This window comes from Microcebus murinus, chromosome 32 (assembly GCF_040939455.1).
Source record: "Microcebus murinus isolate Inina chromosome 32, M.murinus_Inina_mat1.0, whole genome shotgun sequence".
NCBI classification, from domain to species: domain Eukaryota; kingdom Metazoa; phylum Chordata; class Mammalia; order Primates; family Cheirogaleidae; genus Microcebus; species Microcebus murinus.
Window position 1 is genome coordinate 1452707 of NC_134135.1, and position 13524 is coordinate 1466230.

General features: G+C 60.2%; 1 protein-coding gene across 1 annotated transcript; it reads right to left on the minus strand.

Moving 5' to 3' along the window:
* Positions 1-1985: 1985 nt before the first annotated feature.
* On the minus strand, positions 1986-13161 carry EPS8L1 (EPS8 signaling adaptor L1). The gene is made up of 19 exons (XM_012775540.2): positions 13109-13161; positions 11470-11510; positions 10600-10658; positions 9828-9989; positions 9384-9533; positions 8906-8988; positions 8213-8474; positions 7794-7920; positions 7264-7352; positions 7100-7174; positions 6858-7006; positions 6067-6208; positions 5923-5951; positions 3963-4095; positions 3747-3878; positions 3413-3518; positions 3051-3225; positions 2505-2637; positions 1986-2428 (listed from the first exon to the last, which is right to left on the minus strand). Exons 1-19 carry the CDS (start codon positions 13123-13125, stop codon positions 2342-2344), a joined length of 2151 nt encoding a protein of 716 aa, XP_012630994.2. The 5' UTR covers positions 13126-13161; the 3' UTR covers positions 1986-2341.
* Between the last annotated feature and the right edge of the window lie 363 nt (positions 13162-13524).

A 13524-nucleotide genomic window follows, 5' to 3' on the forward strand; every position in this document is an offset into this window, starting at 1 on the left:
GTGTGCGCACATGGAAGTGTTTTGTACGGGATGGTCCAGGTTGGCGTTACTAAAAAGCAGGCACAGGCAGATTCTTGAAGGTGGCAGGGAGTGATCTGTGTAGGTATTTGAAGGAAGGGTCCTCTGGATGATGAGAACCACACCTGCAAAGGCCCTGGGGTAGAAGCGTGCTTGACATGCTGAGGTGCAGGAAAGAGCCGGTGTGACCGGATGGAGGAAGTAGCAGGGGATGATGAGGTTAGGAGGTAATGGCTGGCTCTGCAGGGACTTGGCCCTGGTAAGGACTGGAGCTATGAAGTGGGAGCCTTGGGTGGTTTTTCAGGCACAACCATGATCTGACTGAGGTTTTAATAGGTCCTTCTGGCTGCTGTGTTGGGAACAGGGAGTTGGTGAAGGGGCTACTGATGAAATCCCAGCAAGAGATGAGGTGGATTTGACCAGGGGGATGACAGTGGAGAGTGTGAGAAACGGTCAGATTCTGGGAATATTGGAAGATGTGTTCGTCAGGATGTTTTTACAAATTGGCTTGTGAAGGGACTAGGGCTGAGGCCCAGCTTGCTCGTGTGGGTCTCTTGTCAGGCTCCTGCAGGCGTTTCAGTTTGCAGTCTAGATGTGAGCCATGGGGGTTATTGAGGAGGGGACAAATGGAACAAAGGAGGTTTGGGGGGATCACTTGCATTTCTGGTTCCTCTATTAGAAATGAGGTATGGGCCGCAGGCAAGAGGTTGAGGGATGAATGGACACCCGCTAGGGCCAAGGGTATTCTGGGCAGAAGGAACAGCATAAACTGAGGCCTGGCAAGAAGAGGGAGGTAGAGTATTATGGTGTGAGAAGCTGATGAGCCTGGTGGTCACAGGCCCTTGACTGCCAGGCTGGGGCTTGGATTTTATCTGCTGGGGCACAGGGAGCCAAGGGAGGGGTGTGAGTAGGGGATGGGGTTAATGTGGAAAGGAATCTTGGATATCCAAAGTGGTCTGGTTCCAGAAGGAAACTGAGGCAGGAGGCAGAAAAGTGGGGACTGAGAGTCAGAGCTCCTGCCTGCCCAGGCTGTTTCTCTGATCCTGTCTGATTTTGGAGGGTGCTATTTGGTGGCCCAGGTAGAAACTGAACTCCAGGGGCAGAGGCTGGAGGCTTGGACTCCAGCAGGCATTCTGCCGGGGGGGGCTTGGCAGTGGGCTTTCTGGGGAAGCATGAGCTGAGGGAAGAGAAAGCCCCATTCTTCCTAAAGTTGGAGGAATGTCTGAACAATGGCGGGATCCAGAGACAGCTAGCCCTCACCAGCCACCTGGATAAGGGAGAAAGTTCCAGGGCTTGCCAGAGAAAGGGAGCAGTTCTTGAGAGGTAGGACGTTTCCATTTAGGCTGCCTTCTCACAGGACAAGGAGGGGCTAGGAAGCCTGTGGCCAGCTCGGGAGGCAGCCAGTTCTCCATGATTGGACCCCTGGCAGGATGTGGAGAAGCGGGTGCTGGGAGACTAGGCTGGGGGATGAGGGCAAGTTTCCCCAAAAGTGGGTATTTGAGCTGGGCCAGGAAAGCTGGATAGAAGTTCACCAGGCAGAGGAAGACTGGGCTGGTCTGGCGGCCAGCAGACAGCAAGTGCAAAACCCCAGTGGTTAAAGGGCTTGGGATGGATTGGAGAAGGGCAGGACCAGAATGTACAGAGGAATGAGGAGGTGAGAGATCAGGTTGGAGAGCTGGACAGGGAAACACTCCAGGCCTCAAATGCTGGGCTACGGGGAATGGGCAGCCAGGGAAGAATTTTGAGCAGGGGACAGGTGTTCAGAAGATGGGGCAAGCTGTAGGACAGACTGGAGGCTAGGAGATCAGGAGGAAGCCTGGGTTGAGACGCTAGAGATGGAGATGAAGGTTGAGAGAGAGATTAACTAAGAAGGTGGGACATCTCCCAGATTCCTTTCCTCCTAAGAGGCTGTGACTGGAGCAAGGGGCAGGCTTTTGGGCTCTCTGGTAGCCAAGTAGAGACGGGACAGCAGTTGACACCGCCTGCTACGAGGAGGCTGTTTATAGGCTGGGTAGCACGTTCCAACGCACAGGGCTCCTGAGTGCGCCCCTCCGGGGATGCCCACTAGTGCGCTACATAAATTGTCTCTGCGCCCCGCTCCCAGCAGTACAGATTCTCAGGGGAGGGGGGGAACTCCGGCAAGGATTGTTCAGTCCATCCGCTAGGATGTGGGTCCACTAGGGTGTGGGTCCACTAGGATGGGGGTTGGGGGCCAGAACTGGCCCACAGTCCTTCAAAGGATCGGCTTCCGTTGGTGGGGAGAGTCTGAAGAGTCCGTTCTCCCACGGGGCCTCGTCACTCTTTGCGAAGGAGCCAAGAAGGGTCAAATGACCTCCGTTTCCATCTCACCTTCCACCTTCTTCTTTTGCTTCTCCATCACCGCCTCCAGCTCTGACACTTTCTCTTTGTCCTGGAGGGCGGGGTGGAAATCAGGACCCAGCCGTCCCCCACCCATCTGGACCCAGAGATGAGCGCCCCCAGCTCACCTCCAGCAGCGCGCGCTGCACAGTGACCTGGCTGTACACCCGTGCGCCCTCCTCCGGGCTCACCGCCCGAAACTCCTCCTTCTGCAGCGAGAAAAGCTGCGCCCCGGTCAGCACGCCCAGAGCGTCCACAGTCCTGAGGAAGGGCAGTGGGGGCGCGGTCAGGCTGTCGGCCAATCACGGCTTAAGTTGCCCCGCCCCATAGTCATGTCACGCCCACCTGGACGTTTGTCCAATCAGAACAGCGTTCTAGCTCAAGCAGGTACTACTGGTATATCCCCACCCACCAATCACAATGCGCCATCCGGAGTGTGTGGCTGCACCTGCTTCCGGAAGGGGGCGACACTTCCCCGAGGACTCCCATCGGAGTCTGGAAAATCATGCCAATCACAACCTGCCATTGGTTGTTGCAATCATACAGACCCACGCTTCGGGCCAATCCCGGCGCCCCGCTGTCTCCACGCCCACTTCCCGGCCCCGGCCCAATCGGAACGCTCTGCTCCCAGCGGCCCTGTCTCACCGCCACCAGCAGACGCCCACCCGACTCACCCAGCGCTAAAGCCCTTGGCCTGCAGCCAGGCGCGGACCTCCGAGGCGTCCGAGCGTGGGCTGAGCTGCGGCTCCGGGGCGCGGGGCCCTGGGACTGCGCGGCTTGGGCCCGAGCGGCCCTGGGCCAGGCGCGCCTGCAGCTCCTCGTTGACACTGAGCATCTGGCAGAATTTCTCTGCAGGCGGGAAACCGGGAGAGAGGGAGTCGGAGCTCAGGACGAGGGGTCCTAGGGCCACAGGGCCGGGGCCTTCAGCGACCCCAGGATGGGTCGGGTGTCCATTTGCTTTTTCTGAGCCTCGGTTTCCCTGTCTGGAAAGTGAGGACAAAGTCTGCTTCCCAGAGGAGGTGCCCCCACTGCTCACCCTTGTCGCTGGGGTCCAAATTATTGAGGCTATCACAGCTATCCCAGTGAGGCCGAACTGGAGCAGGAGCTGGGGCCAGGGCTGGTGGGGGAGGGGGTGTGCTATTCTAGAGAGGAAGGAGAGGAGAGAGTACCTGGATTAGGGAGAGGACTCAGAGTCCCAGCCCCTCGCCTTCTGGAAATAATTTTTTTATCTGACTCAACACCCAGTGATGGAAATTTCTAACCCCCCAGTCACCTCTTCCATCAGTATCCTTGACACCTGAACCCCTTCTCAGGACCCAGGATCTGCCCCCAGCCTTACTCCCTCAAGACCCGAGACTGCCCTTGCTCACCAGGCTGCCGGCAGGGCTTTGGCTGCGGTCCACCTGGGGTCCTGGGTGGGGTGTCAGGATATTATAGGGTACATATCCCTCCTGTCCCCGGTGGTCCCGAACCTTCCACCACTTGCGCTTGTCATCCAGGACCTGGGTGCAGTATGAGGAGAGGGTTCAGAGCCTGGGTCTGCGGCTAGGGCCGATTCCAGCCCCTCAGCCTCCCACATCTCTAACCTCCAGTACGTCCCGTTGCTTGACCGACAGCTCGCTGCTGTTGCGACCCTGGAAGTCATAATTACACAGGACCCACTTTCCTGGTGGCTCTGATTCCAGGTGGGGCTCAGATTCCAGCTCCGGATCTTGGTGACTGAGGAGAAGCAGGAGGGTTTGGAGATAAGGAGACAGCCAGCCCCACTGCTCTGGGCTGCAGGGTGCTGGTGTGAGCTGGGGTTAGAGCAAAGCAGGAGCATAGCAAGGGGCTAGGTTAATACTGTTACTAGAAATCTGAAATTGGAATAATAGCTTGACTATATTTTGCTCCCCACCTTGCCTGGCATCGTGCTGTAGGCATAGGATATGGGTACTATCATATCATCACTTTCATTTTGTAGATGGGCTCATTGAGGCTCAGAGAGAAAAAATCATTTGCCTGAGATCACACAGCTAGAAACAACTGCTACAGGTTGAGCATCTATTATACTCATGGGCTCAGGTATCATGACAAATCATGACTATAATAAGGACAGTAGCTATCACTTGTGCAGCACTCACTATGTGCCAGGTACTGTTCAAAGTCTATTACATGTACTAGCTGATTTGATCCTCATGACAACCCGTGGTAAAACCATGAATTTGGACCCCCAGTTCTTTCTTCCCTCAAAGACGCCATTATCATCTCCATTTTTTTACAGGTGACAAGGCCAAGGCACCATGATGTAAAGGACCTAGAACAAGAGAGCAGCATGGCCAAACTGGGACTCAGTCAGTCCATGTCTTGAGTAACTGCTCTACTTTGAATGCCAGGAAGGGATTATCATTCATAATTTCCCTGCAAAGAACTTGAGGCTTAGAGAAGGCTCAGAGGAGCAGGGAGGGGGGCTGCGATACCAGGCAGCAGGGGGTGGGCAGGATTTCAACTCTGAACCCCAATGAGAGGGACCTCAGCCCAGATCAGGCCTACCTGTGCAGGGGAGAGGGGGGGTCTTCTGGGCCGCGGCACCCCCTGTGTGGGGCCAGCAGCTCCCAGCACGCTGTCCCTGCTGAGACCCTCCGCCCGGACCTCTTCTAGGCCCCTCTTTGTGTCCTCTAGCCTCACTGCTTTGTTTTCTTCTCAACCCACGTTGCTTCCCTCCAATCTGCCCCCTGCTTGCCCAAGGACCTTAGAGTCTGTCCCTCTACATGCTCCTCCAGGACCCACAAGTCCGATCTCCCACTGCTTGGCAGAACCACGAGCTTTGATCTCTAGTTCTTTCCTTCCTGAGAGACCCAGGAGTCCACATCTCTCTCTCTCTCTCTGTCTCTCTCTTCATCATTTAGTCTGCATTTCTTCAGCAAGGAGTCCAGGTCTCAAGCTTCAATTTCCTCACCCTTTTAACCTAAAGCTGCTGCGTCTGACTTCCAGCGGGGACTTAGACAATTGTTTTAGAGCCTTTGGGAAACCAAGAGTTTAACCTCCCTAGCCTTTACTCTCTCAGGGCCCAGGGGTACTACCACTTCCTAACTTTCCTGGAAACTTGCCCCCAAGCCATTGAAGTCCCAAGCCTGCTCCTCTGGGTCTCCAGGATCCCAGACTTGAGCTCCTGAGCGTCCAGTTCCCCAGCCTCTTTTCTCTAATACCCAGGGCTCTGTCCTCGTAGGGACCCAAGCACGGGACAGCCTTCTTCCGGCCTTTTCAGGACTCAGGTCCTACCTCTCACACTACCCATTCCCAACCCCTCCCTCCTTAAACCCTGGAACCTGGTCCTCCACTCCCTCCTCCCATAGACCCAGAAGTCTGGGCCCTGCCTCCCTCCTCCCTGTTCCTTCCCCCTCTCCCAGCCCCTGCCCGCCCCCTCACCACCTCACCCACCTGCGGAAGAGCCAGGAAGACAGGGGGAAAAAGACAAGAAACAGTGGGGGGTAGAGTCAGTGCCAGGAGGCCCTGGAACACACCCCTCCTGGACTCCTCCTGTCCCGCTCTGGGGCGGACACTCACCCATTGACAGCGACCTGGGGGGCGCTTTGCTGCAGGAAATAAGAGAGGCGGTTCAGGCAGGGCTGGCCAGCACCTCTAACTACCTGGCCCGCCTTGCTGTGTCGCCTGGTGAACTTGCTGCTCCCATGGAAGCCTCAGCCTTACCTGCCGGCGCCTCCGCTCGTGCTGTAGCTGTTTCTCCACTGGGTCCTCCCAGGCGCGGCCTTGCGGGTCAGTAGCCGGGGGTTCCCAGCCGCTGTAGAACTCAGGGATATATGGGGATCCCTCCTCCGGGGGCAGCTCCAGCCTGCCACCAGGGACAGGGCCGAGGGCTCAGGGATCCTGGTCCAGCCCGGGATTTAGCCCTGTCACTAACCTCACTAAATTTGTGCCTTCCTCTAATCTTCACCCCATTCATACTGTTCTAACCCCGCCCAATCCTCTACACCCAACTCACGACCTCAGTTATAATCCTAAATACAGCGATTTCACTCTAATGCCCCGATTTCACTCTAATGCCCCGTTCAGCCTCTAAATCTCATTTCTGATTCCAAACCGGTTTCCTCTAAGCCAGGACTCAGGTTCTGCCCCTTTCCCTAGGTAGCTCTCGGCTTCCAAATGCACAGACTCCCTGGGATGTCCAAACTCACAGGTCAGACCTTCCCTAAGCCGCGCCAGTTCCATATAGCTCCGCCCTTTCCATGTAGCCCCGCCCCATTCGCCTAAGCCACGCCCCAACCCTGCCCTCTTCCTCCAAGCCCCGCCTTCTGCTCCAGTCTGACTGTCTGGTTCAGTCTTAAGCCTCCCCTTTACGCTAATTTCTGGCCTTTTGTCCAATAGAATCCTAGTATTTGTCCTAAGCCCCGCCTCTAACCCACCCTCTCTCCAATTACCGCCTCCCAGCCTCTCCCGCTCCTCCAATCACCACGCCCGCCGCCCCAGGCCCCGCCCCTCACCCCGGGCGAGTCCACGCGTCCCCGAGCGAGGTCCAGAGCGCGTTTTCCCGCGGGGTGACGTTGTCCCGCAGCAGCGCCACGGCCTCGCACGTCAGGTGCGGCCGCCGCACGCCGCTCGCGAACTCGGCGCCGCCCGACGTGTTCACGATCTGCGGGGGCGGCGGGAGCGGGCGCGCCATCAGACCCCTGAAGTCCCGCCCGGACCCCTCCAGCCGCGGGGACGCCGGCCCGGGCGGCCTCACCATCTGCAGGGGTCCGAACAGGAAGTGCAGCAGCTCCGGGGACGAGGGGTTGGCGATGTTGCCGCGCAGCCGGGCCTGCCGTGGGAGGGAGGTCGTGGCGGCGGTGCGTGACGGGTCGGGCCGCCAGCCCCCCGCCCCCGACGCCCGGGGCCGCGCGTCCTCACCAGCAGGCTGAAGGCGTACTTGATTTTCTGAAGCGCGTCGGTGTACTCGGCCTCCGTGGGCGGCTTGGCCCGCAGCGTCAGCAGGCCCTCTGCGGGCGGGGGCGGGCGCGGTGACGGGGACACGGGGACACGGACACGGCGCGGGGCAGGCAGACAGAGGGGGAGGAGGACACCCGGTGAGATCGCGGTGGGAAGCGCGACCTGGCAGGTGGCGAGAGGGGAGAGCCCGGGGGGCGGGAGGGCGCGGACACGGGGACACGGACACAGCCCCCGACAGGCAGAGAGGAGGTAGGGGCAAACCCGGTGAGATCGCGGTGGGAAGCGCGACCTGGCAGGTGGCGAGAGGGGAGAGCCCGGGGAGCGGGAGGGCGCGGACACGGGGACACGGGGACACGGACACAGCCCCCGACAGGCAGAGAGGAGGGAGGGGCAAACCAGGTGACATCGCGGTGGGAAGCGCGACAAGGCAGGTGGCGAGAGGGGAGAGCCGGGGAGCGGGAGGGCGCGGGGTGCCGCGCGGCGCCCCTTACCCCCGGCCTCTCTGCGCCTGGTCCGGCGGCCGCGTTCGCGGTGCTCCAGCACGCGGGCCGCCTCCGCCGACTTCTGCAGCCTCGAGACGAAGCTCTCTACGTCGTCGAACACGTGGTTCAGGATGTCCTGAGGGAAGAGGAGAGGGACGCTCGGGGTCCGAAGTCCCAGACCCTCACCCCTGCGGTAGCGGGAACCCAGCCCCTAGACGCGCCCCTGGGACAAGCCTGGAGCCACGCCGTCTGACCACGCCCCTGGAACCACGCCCCACCCCTGGGCCCGGTCTCCTCCAGAACCCAGAGTTGGACCTGATTGACGTGTCTAAGGCCCCAGCCTGTCCCACCCCCACGCCCTAGCCCCGCCTCCAGCGTCTGGCCGGACCCCAGGACGCCCCCCACCTCCCCTCCAACCCAGAGCTCACCACCTCCCGCTCCGCCTGTAGGCTGGCCAGTTCCGGACCCCGGGGACCCAGGTCCGGGGACACCGGGTCAGCGCTGCCCGAGGTCCCCGGTGGGCCAGGCCTCTGCGCCTCCTCCGCCTCGGGAATGGACTCCGCCTGGGGCCGCCCGCGGCCCGCCGGCCGCTCCCCCGTGCTGACCACCGCGCGGAGTGACGGCCGGCGCTGCAGGGGTGGGGTCTCGGCGGCGGGCGAGCGGCCGCGCTGCAGCTCCTCCTGCGTGGCCCTGTGGAGGGAGAAGGGGAAACTGAGGCTGGGTCGACTGGGGAGTCCAGGGAGGGAGGAATTCGGGGCTTAAAACGCGAGACACTGAGACTCAATGGGCCAAGCATAGACTCAAAGAGGTAGGGAGAAATCAGACATGGGGAGGGGACCACCTCTCTAAGGGAAACTGGGGCCAGAAGGAGGAGAAACCGAGCACCAGGACAAGGGAAAATGGAGTCCTGGAGAAGGGACCACCTGGTCTGGGAGGTACAGGCAAGACGTGACGCGTATTTGCTTGACTCGGTTCAAAACTTTTGTTCTGCTCCAGGCTGGTGGTAGTAGCCTATTTCTCAGAGGACGAGACTGAGTCCTACGGAGGGGAACCTGGCTTCCCAGAGATCCCGGCCCACCTTCTTCTCTCTCTCCCCCCTCGCTTCCAGTCCAGCCACTCACCTGAGCGCCGCCGCCCTGCGCTCGCCGCGGCCGGAGCGATGGTTGTGCAGAGCCCCCTGGATGTCCTCACGGATCAGCTCCGCCTGTCAATCACGCCGTCAGGCCACGCCTCCCCGAAGCCCCACCCCCTGTCCGCCCCAGGCCCCGCCCCTGATCATTATCTTGGCTCAGTCTCAGGCCGGGTGTTGTTGCAGACGCCCGCGGAGCCGCGCAAGTCCGCGCCCCGAACCCACGCCCTTGCCTAAACCTGTCCCTCCCCTAGGCCACGACCCCGCCCATGGAGACCCGGGGGATCCTCGTCCTGGCTGCTTCCCTGACCCTCCTTTCTCATGTTCGAGAACGTTTGAGCCCTCAGCCTCCGACTGCATCCCACCCTCGCATCCAGTGTCCCCAAACCCCACTCCCTTCCGGAACTTCTTCCCAGGCCACTTTCCCTTCCCTGGTTCCCGGGAACCAGCCCGGACCGCCCCGCGCTCACCCCCAGGCGCAGGCCCTGGAAGAAGTGCACGTCCGGCTGCGCGCGCTCGGGCTCCTGGCACACGAGCAGCAGCAGCGAGCGGCTCCGGCCGGGTGGCATCACCGCGTCGCAGCGCACGATGGCGCCCAGCGGGTACGACTCCAGCTCCTCCTGTCAGGTGGGACGGCGGGGTAAACTGAGGCTCGGGACAGATACTGCTACTAAATGGTGATGGCAGTGCGGCCCAGCAGGTACAGGCGCCGGCCGGGCAGGGCGACCTCACGGGGTTAGGAGTAGGGAATACACCCGGTTCAGGAGATGAGGCGAGTATGGCTCAGAAAGGGGAGCTGGGGTCCCTTGCAGGGGCTCCCAGAGGAAGGGCGTGCAGGAGCCACAATTCACACCCAGACCCCTGAAGTCCCTGCACTCCCAGCCCAGACACTCCTCTCCCCTTCCCCCGGGCACCTTGGAGACCGGGTCGAGCAGCGTGACGTGGCCCGGGGACACGCGCAGCAGCATCTCCTGTGCCCAGACTCGGCCCTGGCTGTCCATGACGGCCAGCTTCCTGGAGGCATCCTCCACGGTGTGCACGCCATCCTCCTCACCCAGGCAGAACGTCACCAGGTGCTGGCATGGGCCACAGAGAAAAAGGTGAGTCCCAGGATGATGCAGGGTGGGCTCAGAGTCCCCTAAAGTCAGACTTCCAGCCTGAGACTGACCGCACCTCCTCCAGGAAGCCTTCCTTGAACACCTGCTCCACAAATCGGCCCCTCCTCCCAGTGCCCTTTGTTTCTGTTCCGCGGAGTGGACAGCACCTGGGTCTGCCTTCCCACCAAGACTGGAGGCTCCCTGGGGCCAGGGAACGCGTCTGGAATGCATCTAATTCCTTCCAAGTGCCTCCTCGGGTCTCCCACGGTGCCCTCTGCCTCCCCCGTTAGAGCACCTGGCACCCTAGTCCTCTGGACCTGGTCTACACCCTGCTCGTCCAGGATTGCCTCCGGTTTGTCCGTGACCTGACGTCCAGCCCAATAATAGCTGGTCCGGAGGAAAGGTCCGCAGACTGGAGAGGAACTGAGGTCCTCTACTTCAGATCCACGTCTGCGGCCAGATGGAGGAATCCGTTTCTGAGTTTCTCACATTCTTTCTGCTTGGGTGCCCAACTGCTTTCAGCAGCCCCATCTCCCTAGGCCTCCAGAACTTTCCCCTAGAAGACCCTGGGACAAGACCCCAGACTCACATTGACCGGATACTGGGATACATCGGCCATAACCACGGTGGAGTAACGCTTCCTCTGCTCTGTGGGGGGAGAAGGAGAGTGAACCCCGTCAGGCCCAGCCCCTCCCCCCTCAGACCCAGGGGTCTCCTCCCTCAGCCCCTCCTCCCTCAGACCCAGGGGTCTCCCCCCTCAGACCCAGGGGTCTCCCCCAGCCCCTCCTCCCTCAGACCCAGGGGTCTCCCCCCAGCTGCTCCCCCCTCAGACCCAGGGGTCCCCCCAGCCCCTCTTTCCTCAGACCCAGGGGTCCCCCCAGCCCCTCTTTCCTCAGACCCAGGGGTCCCCCCAGTCCCTCCCTGTTCAGACCCAGGGGTCTCCCCCCCAGCCCCTCTTTCCTCAGACCCAGGGGTCCCCCCCAGCCCCTCCCCATTCAGACCCAGGGGTCCCTCCCCCAGCCCCTCTTTCCTCAGACCCAGGGGTCTCCCCCCCAGCCCCTCCCCCATTCAGACCCAGGGGTCTCCCCCCAGCCCCTCCTCCCTCAGACCCAGGGGTCTCCCCCCCAGCCGCTCCCCCCTCAGACCCAGGGGTCTCCCCCCCAGCCCCTCTTTCCTCAGACCCAGGGGTCTCCCCCCCAGCCCCTCCCCGTTCAGACCCAGGGGTCTCCCCCCAGCCTCTCTTTCCTCAGACCCAGGGGTCTCCCCTCCAGCCCCTCCCCGTTCAGACCCAGGGGTCTCCCCCCCAGCCTCTCGTCCCCTCACATACAGGGCTCTCCCTCCCAGCCCTTCCTCCCTTGGACCCAAGGGTCTCTTCCCTCCCAAGACCCTGGATTCCAGGTCCTCAGTTTCCTCAGCCCCAGCTTCTGGGGGCCTGGGGCTTCCTTGCCCCCCCACTCACCATAGATGGACTTGGCACTTGGCTTTGGGGCAGCTTCTGGGCTGGTGAGGGAAAAGAGCAGTGAGAGGGACTGTGGAAACTGGGGACAGGTCCTGCAGGAATGCCAGGCAGAGCAGCTAGGACTTCACCACGAGGGTGGCGGGGGGCCATGGACAGTGTTGAGCAGGGGTGCTCAGGGCCAGCTCAGGGCGGTGGCACTGGGCAGTGGTGGGGAGTGTAGTCTCTACTGTCACAGAGACCTGGGTTCAAATCCTCTGTCTGCTACTTCCTTGCCCTAAGACCCTGACAAGAGACTTAATCTCTCCTGCCTCAGTTACCTTTTCTGTAAGATAGCATCCATCTGGTGAGGCTGTTGTGCAAATTCAATTAGATGTTGCAGGTGAATTATTTTGAAGCCTCAATAACTGTTATTATCATTCTTATGATGATGCAAAGGGCTTAGCACAAATAGTTGCTCAATAAATGGGAAGGTTCCAATAGCATTAGTAGTATCTGGAATAGACAGGGAATTATCTTCTTCCTCTCCCCCCCATGGACCAGGTGCTTCCCAGCCATGTCCTTCTCTGTCTCCTCCTGTCCCCAACTTCCTCTTCAAGGTCACCTTCTCCAAGAGGAATTGTATATATATGAAGGAGTGGGTAGTTGTGAGAGGGGTGCCCAGTAGCCTTAGTTTTTTTTTTTTTTTTTGAGACAGAGTCTCACTCTGTCGTCCTGGGTAGAGTGCTGTGGTGTCAGCTTAACTCACAGCAACTTCCAACTCCAGGGCTCTAAGTGATCCTCCTGCCTCAGCCTCCAGGTAACTGGGTCTACAGACAACTGGCTGGGGTTTTCTTTTTTTCTTTTTTTTCCTTTCTTTTTGGTAGAGAAGGTCTCACTCTTGCTCAGGCTAGTCTTGAACTCCTGACCTCAAGTGATCCTTCCGCCTCCCCCTCCCAAAGTGCTAGAATGACAGGTGTGAGGCTGGCAAAGAGGAATTCTTGAATCCCCATTTCCATGGAAATAACAGAAGCCCAGAGCTCAGGAGGGATCAGGTGTGAAGGGGACTGAAAAACCCTTTTAGCCAAACTCCTGCTTCTCCTCCCACCCCTCATTCCGCTCCTGCCAGTCCAATGTCATCACAATTTGATTACCTCTGGGCTGGAGAGCTCACTACCTATCCTGTAGCTGTTTTCATTTGTCTCTCTTTGTCCTTCTGCTCGCTCTGGGAGACTTGAGTTCATTATACACAGCCCTGATTTTCCAGCAAAGGGCCAATATTTAATTACAAGATAACGACAACAATAGCAATAGTCGAGTTGAGCACCTGCTGTCATGAGATTCTCTGCTACAGCCTGTACCTACTTTATCCTGCTAAGCCCTCAGAAAATGTCCCTGCTTCTCAGAAGAGGGGCTGAGGCTCAAAGAGGTGATGTCCTTCCATCGGGGTGACACCAGTGCTGCGTGTGAGTGCCTGGATCTGAACCCAGATCCAGAGAGGGAGCCCCTGACCACAGGCGGGGCAGGGAGGGAGCAGCGGAGGCTTCCTCCTGCGTGTGCAGACCCAGAGCCCGCTGCTGTAAACAGGACCTGCAGGGCCTGGGTGAGGCGGCTGGAGGGAGGGCTGGGGGACTGGGGTCCTGGTGGGCAGGGGGACACTTACCCCGTGGTGGTGCTCATGGTGTCGAGAGTGGTGAGCTCCTGCCCACCTGGAGGTGCCCTAGGAGCCAGCAAAGATGTGATGGCCTGACCTGGCCTGCAGGAACCCGTACTTCCTGTGCCCAGCCCCTCCTCCCTCAGACCCAGGGGTCCATGTCCCCAGCCCCTCCTCCCTCAGACCCAGGGGTCCTGTCCCCAGCCCCTCCTCCCTCAGACCCAGGGGTCCTGTCCCCAGCCCCTCCTCCCTCAGACCCAGGGGTCCAGCCTAAGCCCCTCCTCCCTCAGACCCAGGGTCCATGTCCCCAGCCCCTCTTCCCTCAGACCCAGGGGTCCCCCCAGCCCCTCCTCCCTCAGACTCAGGGGTCCTCCCAGCCCCTCCTCCCTCAGACCCAGGGGTCCTCCCAGCCCCTCCTTCCTCAG

What these genes read in the sequence shown, in the direction of transcription:
- EPS8L1 (XM_012775540.2), bottom strand. An exon ending in AGTACGCCTTCAGCCTGCTG is followed by an intron (nt 7,175 to 7,263) that starts GTGAGGACGCGC and finishes CTCCCACGGCAG; the next exon opens with GCCCGGCTGCGCGGCAACAT. An exon ending in TTTGGACCCCAGCGACAAGG is followed by an intron (nt 3,226 to 3,412) that starts GTGAGCAGTGGG and finishes TCCCGCCTGCAG; the next exon opens with AGAAATTCTGCCAGATGCTC.